Raw genomic sequence first — 16,357 nt, 5'->3', positions numbered from 1 at the left:
TTATCCGACCTGTGTATACACGGGTATTTAACCTAATTATTATATATTGTAAGCGAGTTATTCATCGATATATGGGAATGGGACCGACACTTCAAGGCCCAACTGACACTTCCAAGGCCCAATAGTAAAAAAATTCATGAAGGTGATGTGTATGGCCCAGTAAGCCTATGTGTATAGTGTATGTGTAAGTGTGCAATTGCAACTACTTCTCCTCACGCAAGAATAGTAATTAACATTTTGGGCTTGGTCCAACCTGTCCAATTTTGATGGACCTAGTACATTTTTAGTGTCTAAAATATTAATTATTTGGACCGAGGGGAATATGTAACATGAATCCTTTATTTTAATAAAATATATATATTAAATAGGAGACTTAGTTCTCATCACAAAGTAACTATTCAATTTAATGTAGCATATAACATACTAGTGCATGTGTTTTATTATATTTTATTGTACAAGGCTACATCAAGTAAATCAAAGACTAATACCTTTTATTGTTTTATTACTAAAGCTTTATTTTTATTAATTGTTATTCATATATGTTTTTTTTTCATACTATCAAATGGTTATTATTTCATTTATTTTACTTTTCGTTTATTATAATATTTAAAAACTATATTTCTGAACCTATAATATAGGCGAGTGTCAGTATTACATGTTTTATTTATCCGTTAAACGAATTTTTTTAATGTTTGCTTTGGTATTTCTTAATGACTGAAACTTTTTCATGATTTAAAATATCTCGTCATCACATATGTTTTTATCTACATTTTGATGTTTGATACACATTTAAAATATGTTTATTTGCTTACTAATTTAAGTTTACGATTTAGTGTCGGTACCGCCGCTGCAAACTGAATTCGCATTGATTCGTAGCTGTAACGTACCATCTTTTTTTTGGTTCTACAAATGATAATTTATTGTATTAATCATTGAAGGATTTTGTTCTGATTCCGCAAGCCGATACATATTGAATTCATGTCGACATGCAACGTGTTTGTGGTTTAACATTTTTACATATTTTTTATTGTTCGGTTTAACAGTCCTGTTGCGAAGCACGGGCATAAATACTAGTTGTAGTGTAAAATCAAGTTTAAAATTCAAGGTTTGTACTTATACTACAGCACTATGTGTGTTATCTAGGGGTAGTAATTCATGACATGACTCAAACACGACATGAAAACGACATGAAAAAGTACAGGGTCGTGTTCGTGTTAACCTATGTAACTGAACGGGTCATGTTCGGGGTTGAAATACTTATTAAATTATTAGTTAAGTACCATGATCTAATAATCTGTATTAACTTCTATATCGATCTAAATATATAAAACAAAGTTTGTAACTATGAACAAGAGATGAAGAGTCAAAAACAAATAACTACACCGCAACAATTACAAAAAAGTTTCATTGTAGTCGTAGTAATTCACAACAATTGTAACATCACGTAAAATTCGGGTCAATAGTGTCAAGTTTCCAAAGTTGAAGGACCAATTCTGTCAATTTTCAAACTCCAGAGGCATAAATGAAAAATATGTTTCCTTGACCCATCGCGCTACGCGACAGGTCAAGGGAGACACCCATCGCGTACCGCGATGGGGTGTCTGACAGATTGTGACACGTGTGCCACGTGGCACACGGTGGCAACAGTTGCCGCCACGTGTCACCACGTGGCACGTATACTCTCTGACTCACCAACCCTATATCGCGGTACGCGATAGGGGAGCCAGGGAACCCATCGCGTACCGCGATGGGATCCAATTTTGGCTATAAATAGGCAGTCACGGGTTTGAGCCCCTCACACCTCAATTACACACACTTACTCTCTCTCTAGCTTTCTCTCACTACCTCGAAATACGTGCCAACAATCCGTCTCGATAAACGTGCCCGAAACCTCGTTTTCTGTGCCCGTTACCTCGATTTTCGTGCCACTCCTTATAGTCACTTATTTTTCTTTTTATTTTTTAGAAAGAGAACTTGGGTTCCCTCACCTTTTAGCGTTCTGGGGCCTTTAGAAAAAAAAGAAGCTTTGCCGCCTATTAAGAGAATAGGTCCCGTTCAAGCGGTCCACCTTTCTTCATCTATACCAGCTGCCACGCACGAGCCCATAGAAAGGATTTAGCGCCCCTCTCTAGATAAGAAGCAGAACGCGCCATCACCTACAACCCTTTCCTCTGCCGGGGACTTCCACGAATCCCGAACAAGAAAGAAGTGCTGCCCGACGATTTCCTCGAAGTGTGTGCCAAAGGTGTCTCGAGAAACGTGCCAAGTGTGGAAAGGAGTGTTGATCAAGTGAACGTTGAGAAGAGAGTAGCGTCGAAGTGCTGCCCGAGTGTGAAGGGTATTACTAAGCCAAGCAAGGTAGGCATAATGCCGACCAAAATAATATTAAAATATTATAAAAGGCTTAATGCCTAAGTCGGAATTATACTCGATGAATATAAAATGAGAAAATAAATAACAAAGAAAAGAAAGAAAATAAAATAAATATATATGAGAATATATATATAAGTATATAATTATTCTTTGTTATATAATATATTATTTAAGTATTATGAATATGCTTAAATAATAAAAGAAATATGTTTCTTAAAGAAGAAGAAACGTCGGGTTTTTAAATATAAACTAAAGGTTTATAAATAATACTTTATAACTAAAGGTTTTAAAGTAAAAGAAGTAATGAACTAAAGGTTCATCGAGATGATAAGACTAAAGGTCTTAAGCCGGATCGTGTATCCGACTAATGAATGTTATACTCGTACTATAGGTGCGAGATAGCGAAGGAAAGACTAACGGACGGTGTTGGAAGCCGATCCCATTGAAAAGGTGAATACGCCCCATTTTTACAAACTTGTTTTCAAACAAACAAATGTGTTATGTGTAAAACTTTACATGAGGCTACGTGTCTCTAAAAACATTATAAATAAGAGTATAAGCCAGCCCTCAGGCTATGGTATACGTTTGTCTGGATCCTTACATATGTGGAACGTGGTGGGCACATCGCACCACGCTTGGTCACGACCTCCAGCCACGATGGGCCGGACCTAAGTTACGTCCGAGTGGGGAATGGCCATGTGTATATTTATGGTACCTAAGTTATGTCATAAACGCTGCGGTGTTTCGCTGAGGTGACCTAGTGCAGAGACTCGAGTTTATAATGATTGTTTAAACTTGATTATTCCTTAGCCAAGATGGGTCGAGACTTACGTGGTCTCGAGGGGTAATTAAGTAAAGAAAATATTTTTGCATCGGCATATTCACCAACATTCGTTGCTGACGTATTTTATTTACATTTTGCAGGTAATCATGAATAGAGCTTGAGAGACGAAGAAGCTCATGAATCCGATGGCTCGGATAATTTTGTGTAAATATAAAATATGGTGGTTTTGTAAACTTATAAACAAGTAAAACTAATCGAGACTCTCGTCTCGACTTTTGTAATGTAAATATTTTATAAATATGATCCTTATGTTTTTATAAAGACTTCCGCATTAACTCGCAACTCTGATTTATTTACAAATATGGTACCAACTATGGTTCACACTCCTAGGCCTAAAATTGGAGTGTGACAACAATTACAAAAAAGTTTCATTATAGATATAGTAATTGATTATTTAAATTACTAAATGAAACACTCAACGTCAAATAAGGAATGAAGCAAATAAGGAATGAAGCATACTAATATGCTTGTATGGAAATATAATCTCCACTAAATAAAACATAAGAAAATTACACGAATCAAGAGGACTTTGAAAGGGGGCCGACACCAGAATTAAGTTAAAAAAATAAATTCATCAACACCTAAATATAACAAATTAATATATTTAAAAAACAGATGTGCTTCCGCAACTAACTGATGCGAATTCGGTCGGTATGGGATCATGTCAAAGAAACTACGTTCCTACCCGCCACAGACCGACATGAATTTTATTGGTGTCGATGGTGTTGACACAAAACGTTAAAGCTAAATTAGTAAGCAAAAAAAATTCAACATGAAATATATATATAACAAAATGGGACTTGGCACTTAAGCAACTCATATAAATTACAAAGGAGAAATTTTAACCAAAAAAATTCCATTGCAAGGAGGGTCGAACATGTGCAAGGGCTACTTAAAAAGCTTTTAGAAAACCACCTTTAACCATCTCACCGCATGAGAATATTTTAAAATTTGTGAAATAGTTTACCTAAATCCTTCTAAAATCTTTCATAAAAAGACTTTGTGGCATTAAAATTTGATATTTATTTATAGTTATAATTCCAAAATTTGATATTTATCTATAGTTATAATTATAGTGACCAAAATTGAATACAAATTTAAAGTAAAAAGGTATAAACGTGTTTCATTGCTCAGTATACTTTAAAATTGTTTTTGTGTTATATCCTAGCCCTACGGCTGTTTATGTAGGCTTATATCGAATGTGGTAGTTTTCCTGTCGTACATAGCGTAGAGCAGTGTGGTGACTGTATTTATGCTTAACATTGCATTCTTGAGTTTTTTATTTAAGAGTTTGGAAAAGAAAAGATAAGAAAACTTTTCTTTATTCATTCTCAAGTTTTGTTTTTAATAGAAAAGAAAGGGAATAGAAAGAAAAGTTAAGGTTTTTTTCCTTCAAAACTTTCTTGTCAAATATGGCCTGATTGTGAAAGAAAGTTTATAGCCTATTACCATATTAATAATTTACCCTATCATAATTTTCTTTTCCATATTACTATGAGGACATAATTGTAAAGTTACAATTTTTTCCTATCTTTTCCTTCCAATCTAACTCAAGAATGTAATTAACACTTTTTTTTATTTAACTCGAGAATGCCTTTTAAGTACATAATTTCTTCTCATTTCTTCCTCTATCCAATCTTATAATTTATTTTCTTTGTATTTTAAACCCGAGAATGCAGTGTAAGTGTCCTTTTGGTGGATTTAGGTTATGGGGCGTACGAATGCTACCGTAGGTGTGAACGTCTAACCCGCTCTTAAAAATCGGTCTTGGCTAGTTTGGGAGTATAGTACTTTTCTGTTTTTAAGGCTCCAACCAAGATTCTTAAAAAGTTAGAAATGAAAAGGAGAAGATTTATGTGGGGTGGCAATGAAGAAAAAGAGAAGATAAGTTGGGTCGCTCAGCAGAAATATTATTAGACAAATGTTAGGGGGGGTGTTTGTGTTGGACGCTAAAGGCTGCTAATGTAGCCTTACTTGCTAAATGGTGGTGAAGATATAAAAACGAAAGCACATCAATATGGGTAACTAAGAACTATAGCGACTGTCCATATTGGTGTTAAGCAATTGGTAAGTTGGAGATTGATGCATGTCTTAGAAAAGCAGGATGATATTTATGTAAATGATTGTTATACTCAGATTAAACAACAAGGTGAGCTGGATTTGGAGATGGAACAAGCATCTTAACATGGCCTAGTTGAACAAAAATTTCAGATGTTGTGCAGAGTTGGTGTCTAATGTAGAGGTGAAAAAAAAACGAACCCGGAATCGGATCTGAAAAAAATACCCGGAATCTTTTTTTTATACACGGGTTTTTAATACCCGACCCTATCAGTAGGGTACGGATAGGATATGCATTTCAGTATCAAAACCCATACCCGGAACCGGACCCGATTTATACTCGGTAATACCCGAAAACCAGAACTGGTTTTTTCAATACCCGAAACCTGGTTTTTCAAATACCCGATCTATACCCGAAAAATACTTGAAAATACCCTAAAAAGTGCAACCCTTTAAAAAAATCAAATCTTTACCCGAAAACCCAAAAATAGGGTATTCAAATACCCGGTTTTTGAATACCCGCTTCTATACCCGGCCCGAACCACACCCGGTTATTGCCAATACCCGATTTTCCAATACCCGGTCATACCCGAACTCGGTTCTATACCTGAAACAGGGTATTTAAAATACTCGTTTTGTGCACCTCTAGCCTAATGTGTAGGTCAAATTGGGCCCGAACGGTATTTGGAAGCAGTGACGGCGCCAGAAATTATTTTCATAGGGGGCGACGTCGGGAGTTAACACTAATTTTAAGAGAGGTGATCGGGATTTTCACATACAAATAACACTAAAAAAATTTATGTTGGGCGGCCGACCCCCATTCTCAAAGCCAGGTCCGCCCCTGTTTGGAAGAATGGGGTTGGAACGGAATTGAGTTACATGTTTAATATGAAGGCTCAACGTTTGTTATCAAATTAAGTTGAATTTCATTGTCGAATTATATAATGTCATTTTTTTTTGAATATTTTTATTAATATTATGGGTTATATACTTTGTTTGATTATGTCATGTCGTTATTTGTAATAATAGATACCAAACTTTTAGTCCCAATTACATTGGTTTGGTTACAATTAACCGACTCATAACCTACATAACTGATTAACTAAAACCGCCATAATGGATCAGAGTTATGATTATGGCTATCCATTAATCGAAATATTGGTTATGGTTGTGACCGTCTCAAACCAAACCACAACCGTGAACCGTCTAGAAACACGTAGTAGTTAAAAATCTCAAATCAACCCTAGTCTCTAATTAAGGGTTTTAGACTGCGATATCTTTTGTTGCCACCGATCTCAAAAACCCTGAGCTAAGAAGTAGAAGAAGAAGAATGGCGATGAAGACTGCGACAACCGTGGCGGCTGCCGGTCCACGTGGCCTCAGATCTCTTTACTCAACTCTTTCCACTAACTTCCCGTTTCCTTCACAACCCGCCGCCAATCAGCCACAGAGGCCTCAGGCTGAACCTTCAACCAATCTCTTCGTATCAGGCACATCTCATTCTCCGCTCATCTATTTCATTTTCATTAATTGTATTCTCGTGGGGGTGTGTACGGTTCGGTTTGGGTATTAGGCTCAACCAAATTAACCAATCGGTATTTGGTTTATCCGTTTAGTGTATTCGGTTAGTTTGTCGGTTTTTCAGTTAATAACCAATAGCCCAATATCAAACTTGGATAATTTTTTTGCTTAGAAATACATGAAATGGGGATATGAATATATAAATGGTTCGGTTAGTTTTCGGTTAACTAAGGGTACACAAAAACTGAAATTTGGTTTTTGGTTAATTTCGGTTATTGCTTACCTCTAGTAATCGTTCAAAATGATTAAATGAATTGTGGTGGTCTGAAATTGATTTTAATGAATTTAGGTGTAGGTTATTCGATGTTTTGTAATAAATATCAAAATGAAATCGTTATTCATTCATAATCACAAATATATGGGGGAAGACATTGAACTCAAGTTTGGGCAAACTTAGTGAGGTTTTGTTGGTCTAATTGTAGGTCTCAGTAAACGAACAACTGACGAAGGGCTTCGAGATTGCTTTGCGAAGTTTGGTCAAGTGCTTCATGGTTTGATTGACCCTTCTCCATAAATTATTATACTTCCGCTAGTGTTTAAACATTAATTACCATTTTTCTTGTGTTATATTTGCAGCTAGAGTGGTAAAGGACCGTGCATCGGGTTGGTCAAAAGGGTTCGGTTTTGTAAGATATGCTACTCTTGAAGAGGCCGCTGCTGGCATTGAGGGCATGGATGGGAAGGTCAGAATCATCACCTTATTGTTTTAGCTTTGATGGTCATGTTAATGATTTTGACTTTGTTGTTTATATTGCAGTTTTTGGACGGGTGGGTTATATTTGCAGAGTATGCCAGGCCAAGAGATAATCCTCCGCCATCACCGCCTTCTTACATGAACAACAACCAGTATGGCCGCCAATGAACTCTCTCTTGAACCTATATTATTGGTTACGAAATATTGTTATCAACAGTGAAGATCAATTCATGAACTACATATTTTATTTTCAACTGTGTTGGGAGTAAAGTTTTGACATAAATGTATTCTATCAAGTGTCGCGATCCAGACGGGTAATATTTATGTGTTGCTTTATAGACAATTTTTTGTTTGCTTACCGGAAAACTATAATTGTGCTGTTATATTGGGACACGTTTGTTTTCTTAGATTAGCCACTAATTGTCGTACTATAAACTCTGCTCTATAGTTTCTTTTGAAAAAGCGAGTGGTAGAATTATATCCGAACTGAGCTCGAGCTCAACTTTCAGCCCGGTTGAGTATTAAAGGTGAACTGAGCTGTTTGGTTTATTTCAAGCTTGAGTTGAACCCGGCTAGGTTCGGTCTTGGAACAATTTCTAGTTGGAAACAACTCTAATGTATATACAATTCTGGTTATAATTACGGAACTCACTTCTGGTGATAAAATATGAATTATATAATACAAATGCTAAACATGATTAGTACCTTGCTATTGAGAAACTGTAAAACTCATCTTTACATGTATATAAAAGAAGCGATGTCTTGATCATTGAGTGGACATTGAACGGAGTGCCTTGAGGGTGGGTACGGGAGGTTTCGGGATCATCGGGACACCACCTTGTGTCCCTTGGACCCAATAAAAAACACCCAAGGCTCGGGGTACCACACTGATATGGGAAGGAGACAAAGTATAAAAAGGCAGGAAGCGGAGCAAATCTTGGGGGAATGTCTTGGGGTGGGCGGGAACCCCACCTCGCCTTCTCCGGGGCTGAGACAAGATGATCAAGGTGAGATGGACGCCCCGTCCGTAAGGTGAATTAGTTGGCAATCCGTTTGTGGCACTAGTTTTTGTGTTCGGTTGTGTGCCGATATTTCTTATATATTAAATTTGTTCTTTATAAGTCACTCGGCAAACGAAATCTAAACAAATTGTGTTTCTAGATACGTTACATTTAATAAGTTATTAGAGTTCTAAAACTTATGTATCCTTCCATCAAGCGTTGAGGGCACTAAAGTTGATGTCATATGTGACCTAAAGTCGTAGAAACAACTTCTTATAAAAATACAAGGTAGGGATGCACATCATGCCTAAGCCCACTTTAAAACCTTATGCACTAGGTATATGTACCCATCTATATTCTTATAATTATAAAACAAAGGCGGTGGTGAAGATGATCTAGTATGACTAGATGGCCATGATTCCTCAACCTCTTGTTTCCTTTTTAAGAGCGATTTCAATGGAGAACTAGTTTTTGCAGCCAAAGAAAATAATAGTTTTGCGACTATAAATGATGTTACCTAAAAATTTTAATGCTTTTATCTTAGGCACGATCCGAGGTAGTAAAAAGGCAAAGGCGTGTCGTGAAATTTACTATAGGTAGTGTACTATATACGGAACATTAATGTGAAATTTCATGTAGTAGTATATATGACGATTAAATAATCAACAAACAAAATGTCACATTAAATCATTTAGTGTACAATATCCTAAGTACAAAATTCAAACTCTAGAAAGAAAACATTGACGTCTTCTAACATTTAACACCCAAAAGTTATTTTTCCTTTAAAGTGGTTAGAAACATGTGATTAATACTTTATAAGGTAGACTAACATAACCCAGCAAGGCATATTAAAATTGCCTGAACAATGGGTTATGCGTGGATGCCATGTTCCTCTAGGATACAACTGGTGTCAAATAGCTTACAATCCGTGTCAGGTACGTAGCTAAAACATATGTTTATGGCGTCTAGTTTATTCTCCTCAATATGAAAGTTATAGATCATCTTGTAAAGGTCGAGTATGTTAGCTAACGAGTCAGACTCGCTGAATAAAAAGAGCCAAGTTTAAGCTCGAACTTAAGTTCAAACTTGCTTAAATTAGGCTCATTCAAGCTTATACTGATTCTACCTCGAATAGTTTTTTTTTTAAAACGACGACTTTATTTTATTTAGGCTACCACACTCCCCAAATTTGGAGAGCCTCGTTGCCCTACTCTGATCAGATTATATTGTCGAGGATTCAGAGTTTGATTTGGGCGCTCCTTCGGGAAATCATACTACCGACTGTCACTTGACAGTCGTTGTGCCACCACAAGAGCAGAACTCTCTGACGTAACACACGGTGGGACGAAAACCCAGGTGCGCTCGGGATTCGAACTGACAACCTTGCACAAGGCTTACCTTAAACCATTTATTGCCATAATCCACAAAAAGTAACACAAGTGGGGATCGAACTTGGGTCTCTATTGGAGTGCCCAAACCTCTTACCACTAGGCCACAAGTGGTGGATTCTATCTCGCCATCAAGTAGTTCGCTCTCTTCAACGTAATAATTGTTTTAAACAAAAGTGTTCCTTAAAATAATAAAAAAAAATTCAAAATTTAAAAAGATATAGATACCTATTTTAAAATTTTTAATGAGATTTTAATTTAGGTTTCTGCCTTTCTGGTGAGACTTCAGGCCACATTCCACATCCATTAGAACTTTTATTTTCATCAAAAGTGGATGAAGTAGGCGACCCTATTTTAGTTAAACCAATCATGGTTCACTTATTATTACGCTTAACCATATATCTAACTATGTAAGTGATGTAGTTATGACCCGATGCTCTAATTAAATAACTGAAGAAGTAGGTCCCAGCAGAGCCCAGTTGGACCCGCAAGACTCACCTCAAAGAGAGACGTCTGCGCAGTTGAACCCGCAAGACTCACCTGCAACAGGGACGTCTGCGCAAAGGCTAAATTCGCAAAGACTCACCTTGAAGAGAGACGTCTGCGCAGAAACCAACTGGATCCGCAGGACCCACAATGCTCAGAGACGTGACGTCCTTACGCGCAGTCTGCAAGCTGTTCCCGCAGGAAAAGCCTCCCAATGGTCGACGTACTCCGCCTGTTCCCGCAGCAACGGATACTAGCCATCAGGAAAGGCTACCCGCGCAGCAAGGCTACACGCACAAGGCACTTAACTCTTAAATAATTCAGTAATGTCACCTGAAGAAGGAGTGAGCAAGCCGGGAACACTCCCGCACAAAGCCGGGAAAACTCCCGCCCAAATGAGCCAGTCCGTACGATACTGGAGGATCTTTTGTACTGTACCTGACGAGGTATGGAAAAAAGATCTGACCAAAGATACGACAGCTCACTGACAACAGTATGACGAGCAGCACGCTCTTGTACTGTATGTCACTATCAGCCGCTGCCTACTCACCAACCTGTAGGAGGACGTGCATAGCCTGCAGTTGGTGGAACAGGAATAGTACACAGCCGGCCTGGTCACTATCAGCCGTTGCCTACCCACCAACCACCAGCATGGCATGTGCGTAGCCCACAGTTGGCAGAACAGGAATACTATTCAGCCGGCTGTACCTTCTTGGAAACATACCTTCGGCTATAAATACTCCAACACCTTGGAACGGTATTATCATCTTATCTCATACCATCATATCTGCTCTAGTCATTTCTCTTAATATACACTTATATTCAAGAGCAATCTAGTCTGATTCTCACGCCGGAGGGTGGTCACAAGGAGGTACCCCCCTTCTCAGTGACGAGCTCACGGTGTCTGTTTTGCAGGTCATATGAAGAACAACCATCTTTGCCGGACCTAACCCCTCGTGGGAAACATCTACTTAACCCCCAGATTATCCGTAATCTGCCCGGGGTCACTTAGTGTTTCTTCATTGGCGCCATCCGTGCATAAAAGCTAGAACTTTTCTTTCAGTTTTTTCAAAATTTCTGGAAAGATGGTTAAAGTTACTCCTGTCCCAAGGCCAGTGAGTGACCAAGAGATCCCGGTAACCACAACCCCAACTACTGGGGGGACACCGGCGAGTATACAATTTTTACGAACACTACCCCGGTTACCCAATCCGGGGCAAGTGCAGTAAACAATCCGGGACAAGCCGGTTACACAAATTTTACGAACACTACCCCGGTTAGCCAAGCCGGGGCAAGTGCAGTAAATTTTACGAACACTACCCCGGTTACCCGAGCCGGGGCAAGTGCAGTCAACAATCTCCCCCTGGGATTCACCGATACCCAGTTGGAGAGTCAACAGATGAGGCTCCCCCGCCAAACACTTGAACAAGTTAAAGCGTGAGCGGAAGCACGTCAGAAGGAATTCCAAGCTGAGTTGGACGAACGCTTACGTTCCATCCAACAAGCTGATGAATTCGGAAGCACTCGACAACAGCTCAACATGAGCAGTGAGTGCGAATACTCGGACGATGATCGGGAGGAATCCGACACCGACGCAAACCCTCGCCATAGGGCAAAAGGGAAGCGTAAGGAAACGGACTTCCAACCGAGAAGGAATTTCGGAGAAACCTTCAAACCAAGGAACGCGGGGGGAAACCCACGTGACTTCTCCAAAACCTTTAGACCAACTACTGCAAATGCGGGAACGTCCAAGTTTGCAAGGGACATTGCGGAAGCAATCGCCCCGAGAAGTGCCAAACAGATGTCCAACATCGGCACTTATGATGGTATATCTGACCCAGACGATCATTTGAACAGATTTATAGCGGGGGCAACCGTCAGCAATTGGACGGAACCCACGTGGTGTTACATGTTCCAAATGACGCTTGTTGGGGCAGCCAGAGCGTGGTTCGACCGTCTACCGGTCCACCACATCTACGATTGGGCAGACTTCCAACAGAAGTTCAGCCAACACTTCAGTCAACAAAGAAAGTACACTGAAGAGCAATGGACGATCCTCAACTGCATCCGAGAGGAAGATGAATCTTTGCTAGACTTCATCACTCGCTTCAACTCAAAAAAGCTGAGTCTGGGCACTATTAGCGAAGATCTTGTTTGCGCTGCTTTCATCCAGGGCGCGAAAGATCCAGAGCTCATCCGCACCTTAACAGGTAAAGACGGCATGCCATCCACATGGGATGCCATCATGACAGCAGCCAAACGCTTCGCGGAAACGGAAAAGCAACTGGGTAGAGATCTTCCCCAGAGCACAAACCTCTACACCCAGAAAACAAGAGAAAACAACGTCCTTACCGCCCGACTAAACAAAAAGAGGAAGCTAGGCATTTGGCAGTCAAGGGTAAACTTTGACACCTCATCCAGCTCTCGCCCTCGGTTAGGCGGAAAGGATAACATGCAGTCGAACCGGAACTTCAGATGGACGCCACTCACCAAAAGCGTCACCGAGATATTCGCCACCGAGAGGCTCCAATGGCCAGAGGCTCCAATTATCCGACAGCGTCCAAACGCTGATCAAAGCAAATTCTGTGACTTCCACAGGACAAAAGGCCACACCACTGACGAATGCTTAGACTTGAAGGACATCGTCAGAGATGGGAAACTCGCGCACCTCGTGGCGTAATGAACGCTGAGCAGGCTAATGCGTGTAGAACCCCAGTTGGGGGAAACACGAATGAAACTGCAGCTTCAATGTTGGAGCCTACATACTGCGTAAACAACGAGATTCCGAACCAAGTGCATATCGGCTCGATGACACTCCCATCCTAAGAACATGGAAGGGAGCTCAATTACACAGTCTGCATGTAGATCAATTCCAAACTTGTAAAAGAAAAGGCCCAGAGCCACTTCTAATGGAAATGATTCTCCTTATCACATTGACGCTGATAATCTTACATTTATACTTATGAACTTTCCACACTGATATGCCGGTCTTCACCGCATACATAAGTGGGGAAGTAAGTCGTTGCGTGTGGAAGGCGGCAAAACCCGCATAAACACAAAAAACGGCCAACCTTCACACAGGTCAGTTATAGGTAAAGTTGGGTCATCCCACTAAATGAAAGTGCCGGTCCTAACCGCACAAATCATGATAGAGGAAACCGAACTAACCTATTGACAACCGCACGTCGAACGGTTAACTTATTCAACACACTGATATGCCGGTATTCACCGCATAAATAAGTGTAAAAAGTCGTTGCGTGTGGACGGCGGCAAAACCCGCATAAACACAAAAAACGGCAAACCTTCACGCAGGTCAGTTATAGGTGAAGATCGGTCATCCCACTAAATGAAAATGACGGTCCTACCCGCACAATCATGATAGAGGAAACTGAACACTAACCTATTGACAACCGCGCGTCGAACGGTTAACTTGTTCAAAATCACTTGGAAATTTGCTAAGTATGCACGAGCGAATCATATATGGTTTATGCGGCAAAACAAGTGCCAAATTAAGCTATAATATGCATGAGCAAGTCATATAACGTCTATAAAGCAAGTCATTCAGTGAAAGTGGCGGTCCTACCCGCACAAAGGTTTATACATTCCATAAAAATTCAAGTATTACAAGAATGGCCGGGTATCTACCCGCCTACAAGAGTGTAAATCTATACAAAAACATAAACTTATCCTAACAGTGGGAAGGGATCTAAAGGTTTAAGCTTCAGGACCACTCCCTCCAAACCCACTTGTACCCGCACCATCAGTTGGCTGTGGCGGTTCAAGGAAGGTCTTGAGAATGGTTAGCCCATCATCAGCAGCAGCAACTTCGTTCACCTTCTCCACCACCGGATGCGGGAAGGCAGCATACTGGTTCACTGCTTGGTCATACGCAGCTTCAGTATCTACATCATATAGAGGAAGTTGGAAAGCGGGATGCCCTTCTCAACAAACCCCAGACCAAGCAAGAAGCCAGCCTTTTCCCCATCCTCATGAGAAGCGTTGAGGGCTGCGCTCATGGCATCGTCGTAAGATGTGTCCGTGAAGATCCGATGCATAACCTACAAAAAGAAAAAATATATCAACTTTTCTAAGTATAAAGAAAAGCGTGAAGACATTATGAAGCTAAGCTTACCTGCGACAACGCTTCTCGTAGAAGCCATTCCTTGGTAACCAGAGCCTCCTGGATGGCAGCTTGAGCTTGGTTACGGGCGCGTTCGGCTTCACTTTTGTTAAGGTTGGCAAGCAACACTTCTTTAGCAGCAGCCTCTTCAACGCCCTTTAGCTTACGCTCAGTATGGTCAAGCATACCCCTATGGTCCAAGATTTCTTGAAGCTTCTTGGCGTCTTCCATAGCCAAAGCATCATGAGCCTGCTGAAGCCTCTCTAGTTTGGCTTTGAGCTCCTCATTTTCGGCGCGCAGAGGTTCAGCGACGGCTTCAGCCTTGGTGACCCTCTCAGTCGCGTTTCGCGCAGTTTCCTTAGCCAACCGAAGCTGTTCGTTAACAGCTTGGGCAGCCTTGGAACGGGCCTCGAGCCGGGCCTGCACTTCAACCTCGAGGGCCTTCAAGGCCTTCTCCTTCTCCGCGCAATTGCGGAAAGTCTCCTGTTCTCCTCCCGGATAGCCCGCGCCTGAGCCACTTCTTGGATATGCGCAGCCTTTAACTAGTCGTTTTCACGACAAAGCAGCTCGACGCGTGGCTGCATTCGAGCAAGGAGAATCCGAAGCTCATTAGTCAGCCTACCCTCCTGGTAGCTGGACATGGCTTCCCCCAACGCGCCACTTGGGGCCGCGTGACGCGCCCACTCGACGCAGTCTACAGGCGTCCGAAGGGTTGTTCCCCGGCGGATGTTCCACCGTGGAACAAACACCTCATTCGAATCCGACACTGCAAAAACAAAAAGCAGTTAGGAAAAGATGATAAAAAAATAATATAAAAAGGCCAAATTCACCCTACGCACCTGTAGGGTCGACAACAGGCCGGTAGCCGCCGAACTCATCACCTGAACCTAACGGATATCCATCCAAGAGGTCAGGCAGATGGGAAGGAGGCAGAGATTGGCTAGAAGCCCCAAACATACCTGCTGAACCGGCCGGGGGCGAAGTAGTCGCCGGTGCCGGAGGCACGGTTGAAGCCGCCGCGGTAGAGACCACCGGTGGTGAACTCACTGGAGGTGAACTCACAACCGTGGCCGCCGCTGCGGAGGAACCCGCAGAAAAACTCACCGCCGGCTCAGTGAAGGACGCAGTGAATATGGCACTGACAGCTGGTGGAGACGTCCCAATTGGAACAGTTGCCTCAACCGGATGAGCAACTGAACCAATGCTGCAAACAGGCGCAGCAGCCTGGGTCATCGCCTCGGGTAGGTTGACCAAACCTACCGTCATGGGTCCAGAGCTGCTCCTCGCCGCATCACCTTGGAATGCGGTAGCATCCACGCCTGCATGAAGACAGGATATTAAAAACAATGGCGGAAAGAAATTGCGGGTAAGATTAATTTATACTTACGAGTTCTCTTCAACTTAAAGGTTCTGACCGGCGGGGACGAACCCGACGGAGCCGGCCTCTTCACGCCGGTCACCGTCGTAGAACTTGGTCGCGCGGCAGTGGCAGCTGTCTCAACCTCCGAGACTGTTGTCTCACCACCACCAGGGTTCCCCGCCACTTCCTCGCTTTCGGTCTCTGAGTCAGACCGATTCACCGGATCGGCAGTAGAGGCAACCTTCGCCTTGCCCTTCGCGCCAGCAGCCTTCTTCCTCACCAAGAAAGGACCATCTGCGGATTCCTCATCAGAAGATAAGATTAGAGGAACTCCAGCAGAGGTTTGAGCTTGGAGAGGGCGGGGGTTAAAAAGTTCCTTACCTGGCCGCGAGGCACTCAAAATCTCGTGGCCTGGCGGGTAGACCTCCACAAACCGATCCGCCGTTTGCTCC

The 16,357-nt window shown here is 41.6% G+C and overlaps 1 protein-coding gene across 1 annotated transcript; it reads left to right on the top strand.

Moving 5' to 3' along the window:
• Positions 1 to 6,579: 6,579 nt before the first annotated feature.
• Positions 6,580 to 7,935, top strand: LOC143548354 (organelle RRM domain-containing protein 2, mitochondrial-like). Its single transcript, XM_077039544.1, has 4 exons — positions 6,580 to 6,765; positions 7,279 to 7,347; positions 7,433 to 7,539; positions 7,614 to 7,935. Exons 1-4 carry the CDS (start codon positions 6,606 to 6,608, stop codon positions 7,716 to 7,718), a joined length of 441 nt encoding a protein of 146 aa, XP_076895659.1. The 5' UTR covers positions 6,580 to 6,605; the 3' UTR covers positions 7,719 to 7,935.
• The last annotated feature ends 8,422 nt before the right edge of the window (positions 7,936 to 16,357 follow it).

The sequence above is a fragment of the Bidens hawaiensis genome, unplaced genomic scaffold, assembly GCF_021521415.1.
Source record: "Bidens hawaiensis isolate Kalapana, Puna unplaced genomic scaffold, B.hawaiensis_p1.1 tig00015059_1, whole genome shotgun sequence".
Lineage (NCBI taxonomy): Eukaryota > Viridiplantae > Streptophyta > Magnoliopsida > Asterales > Asteraceae > Bidens > Bidens hawaiensis.
This window is presented reverse-complemented; position numbering and strand designations above follow the sequence as displayed.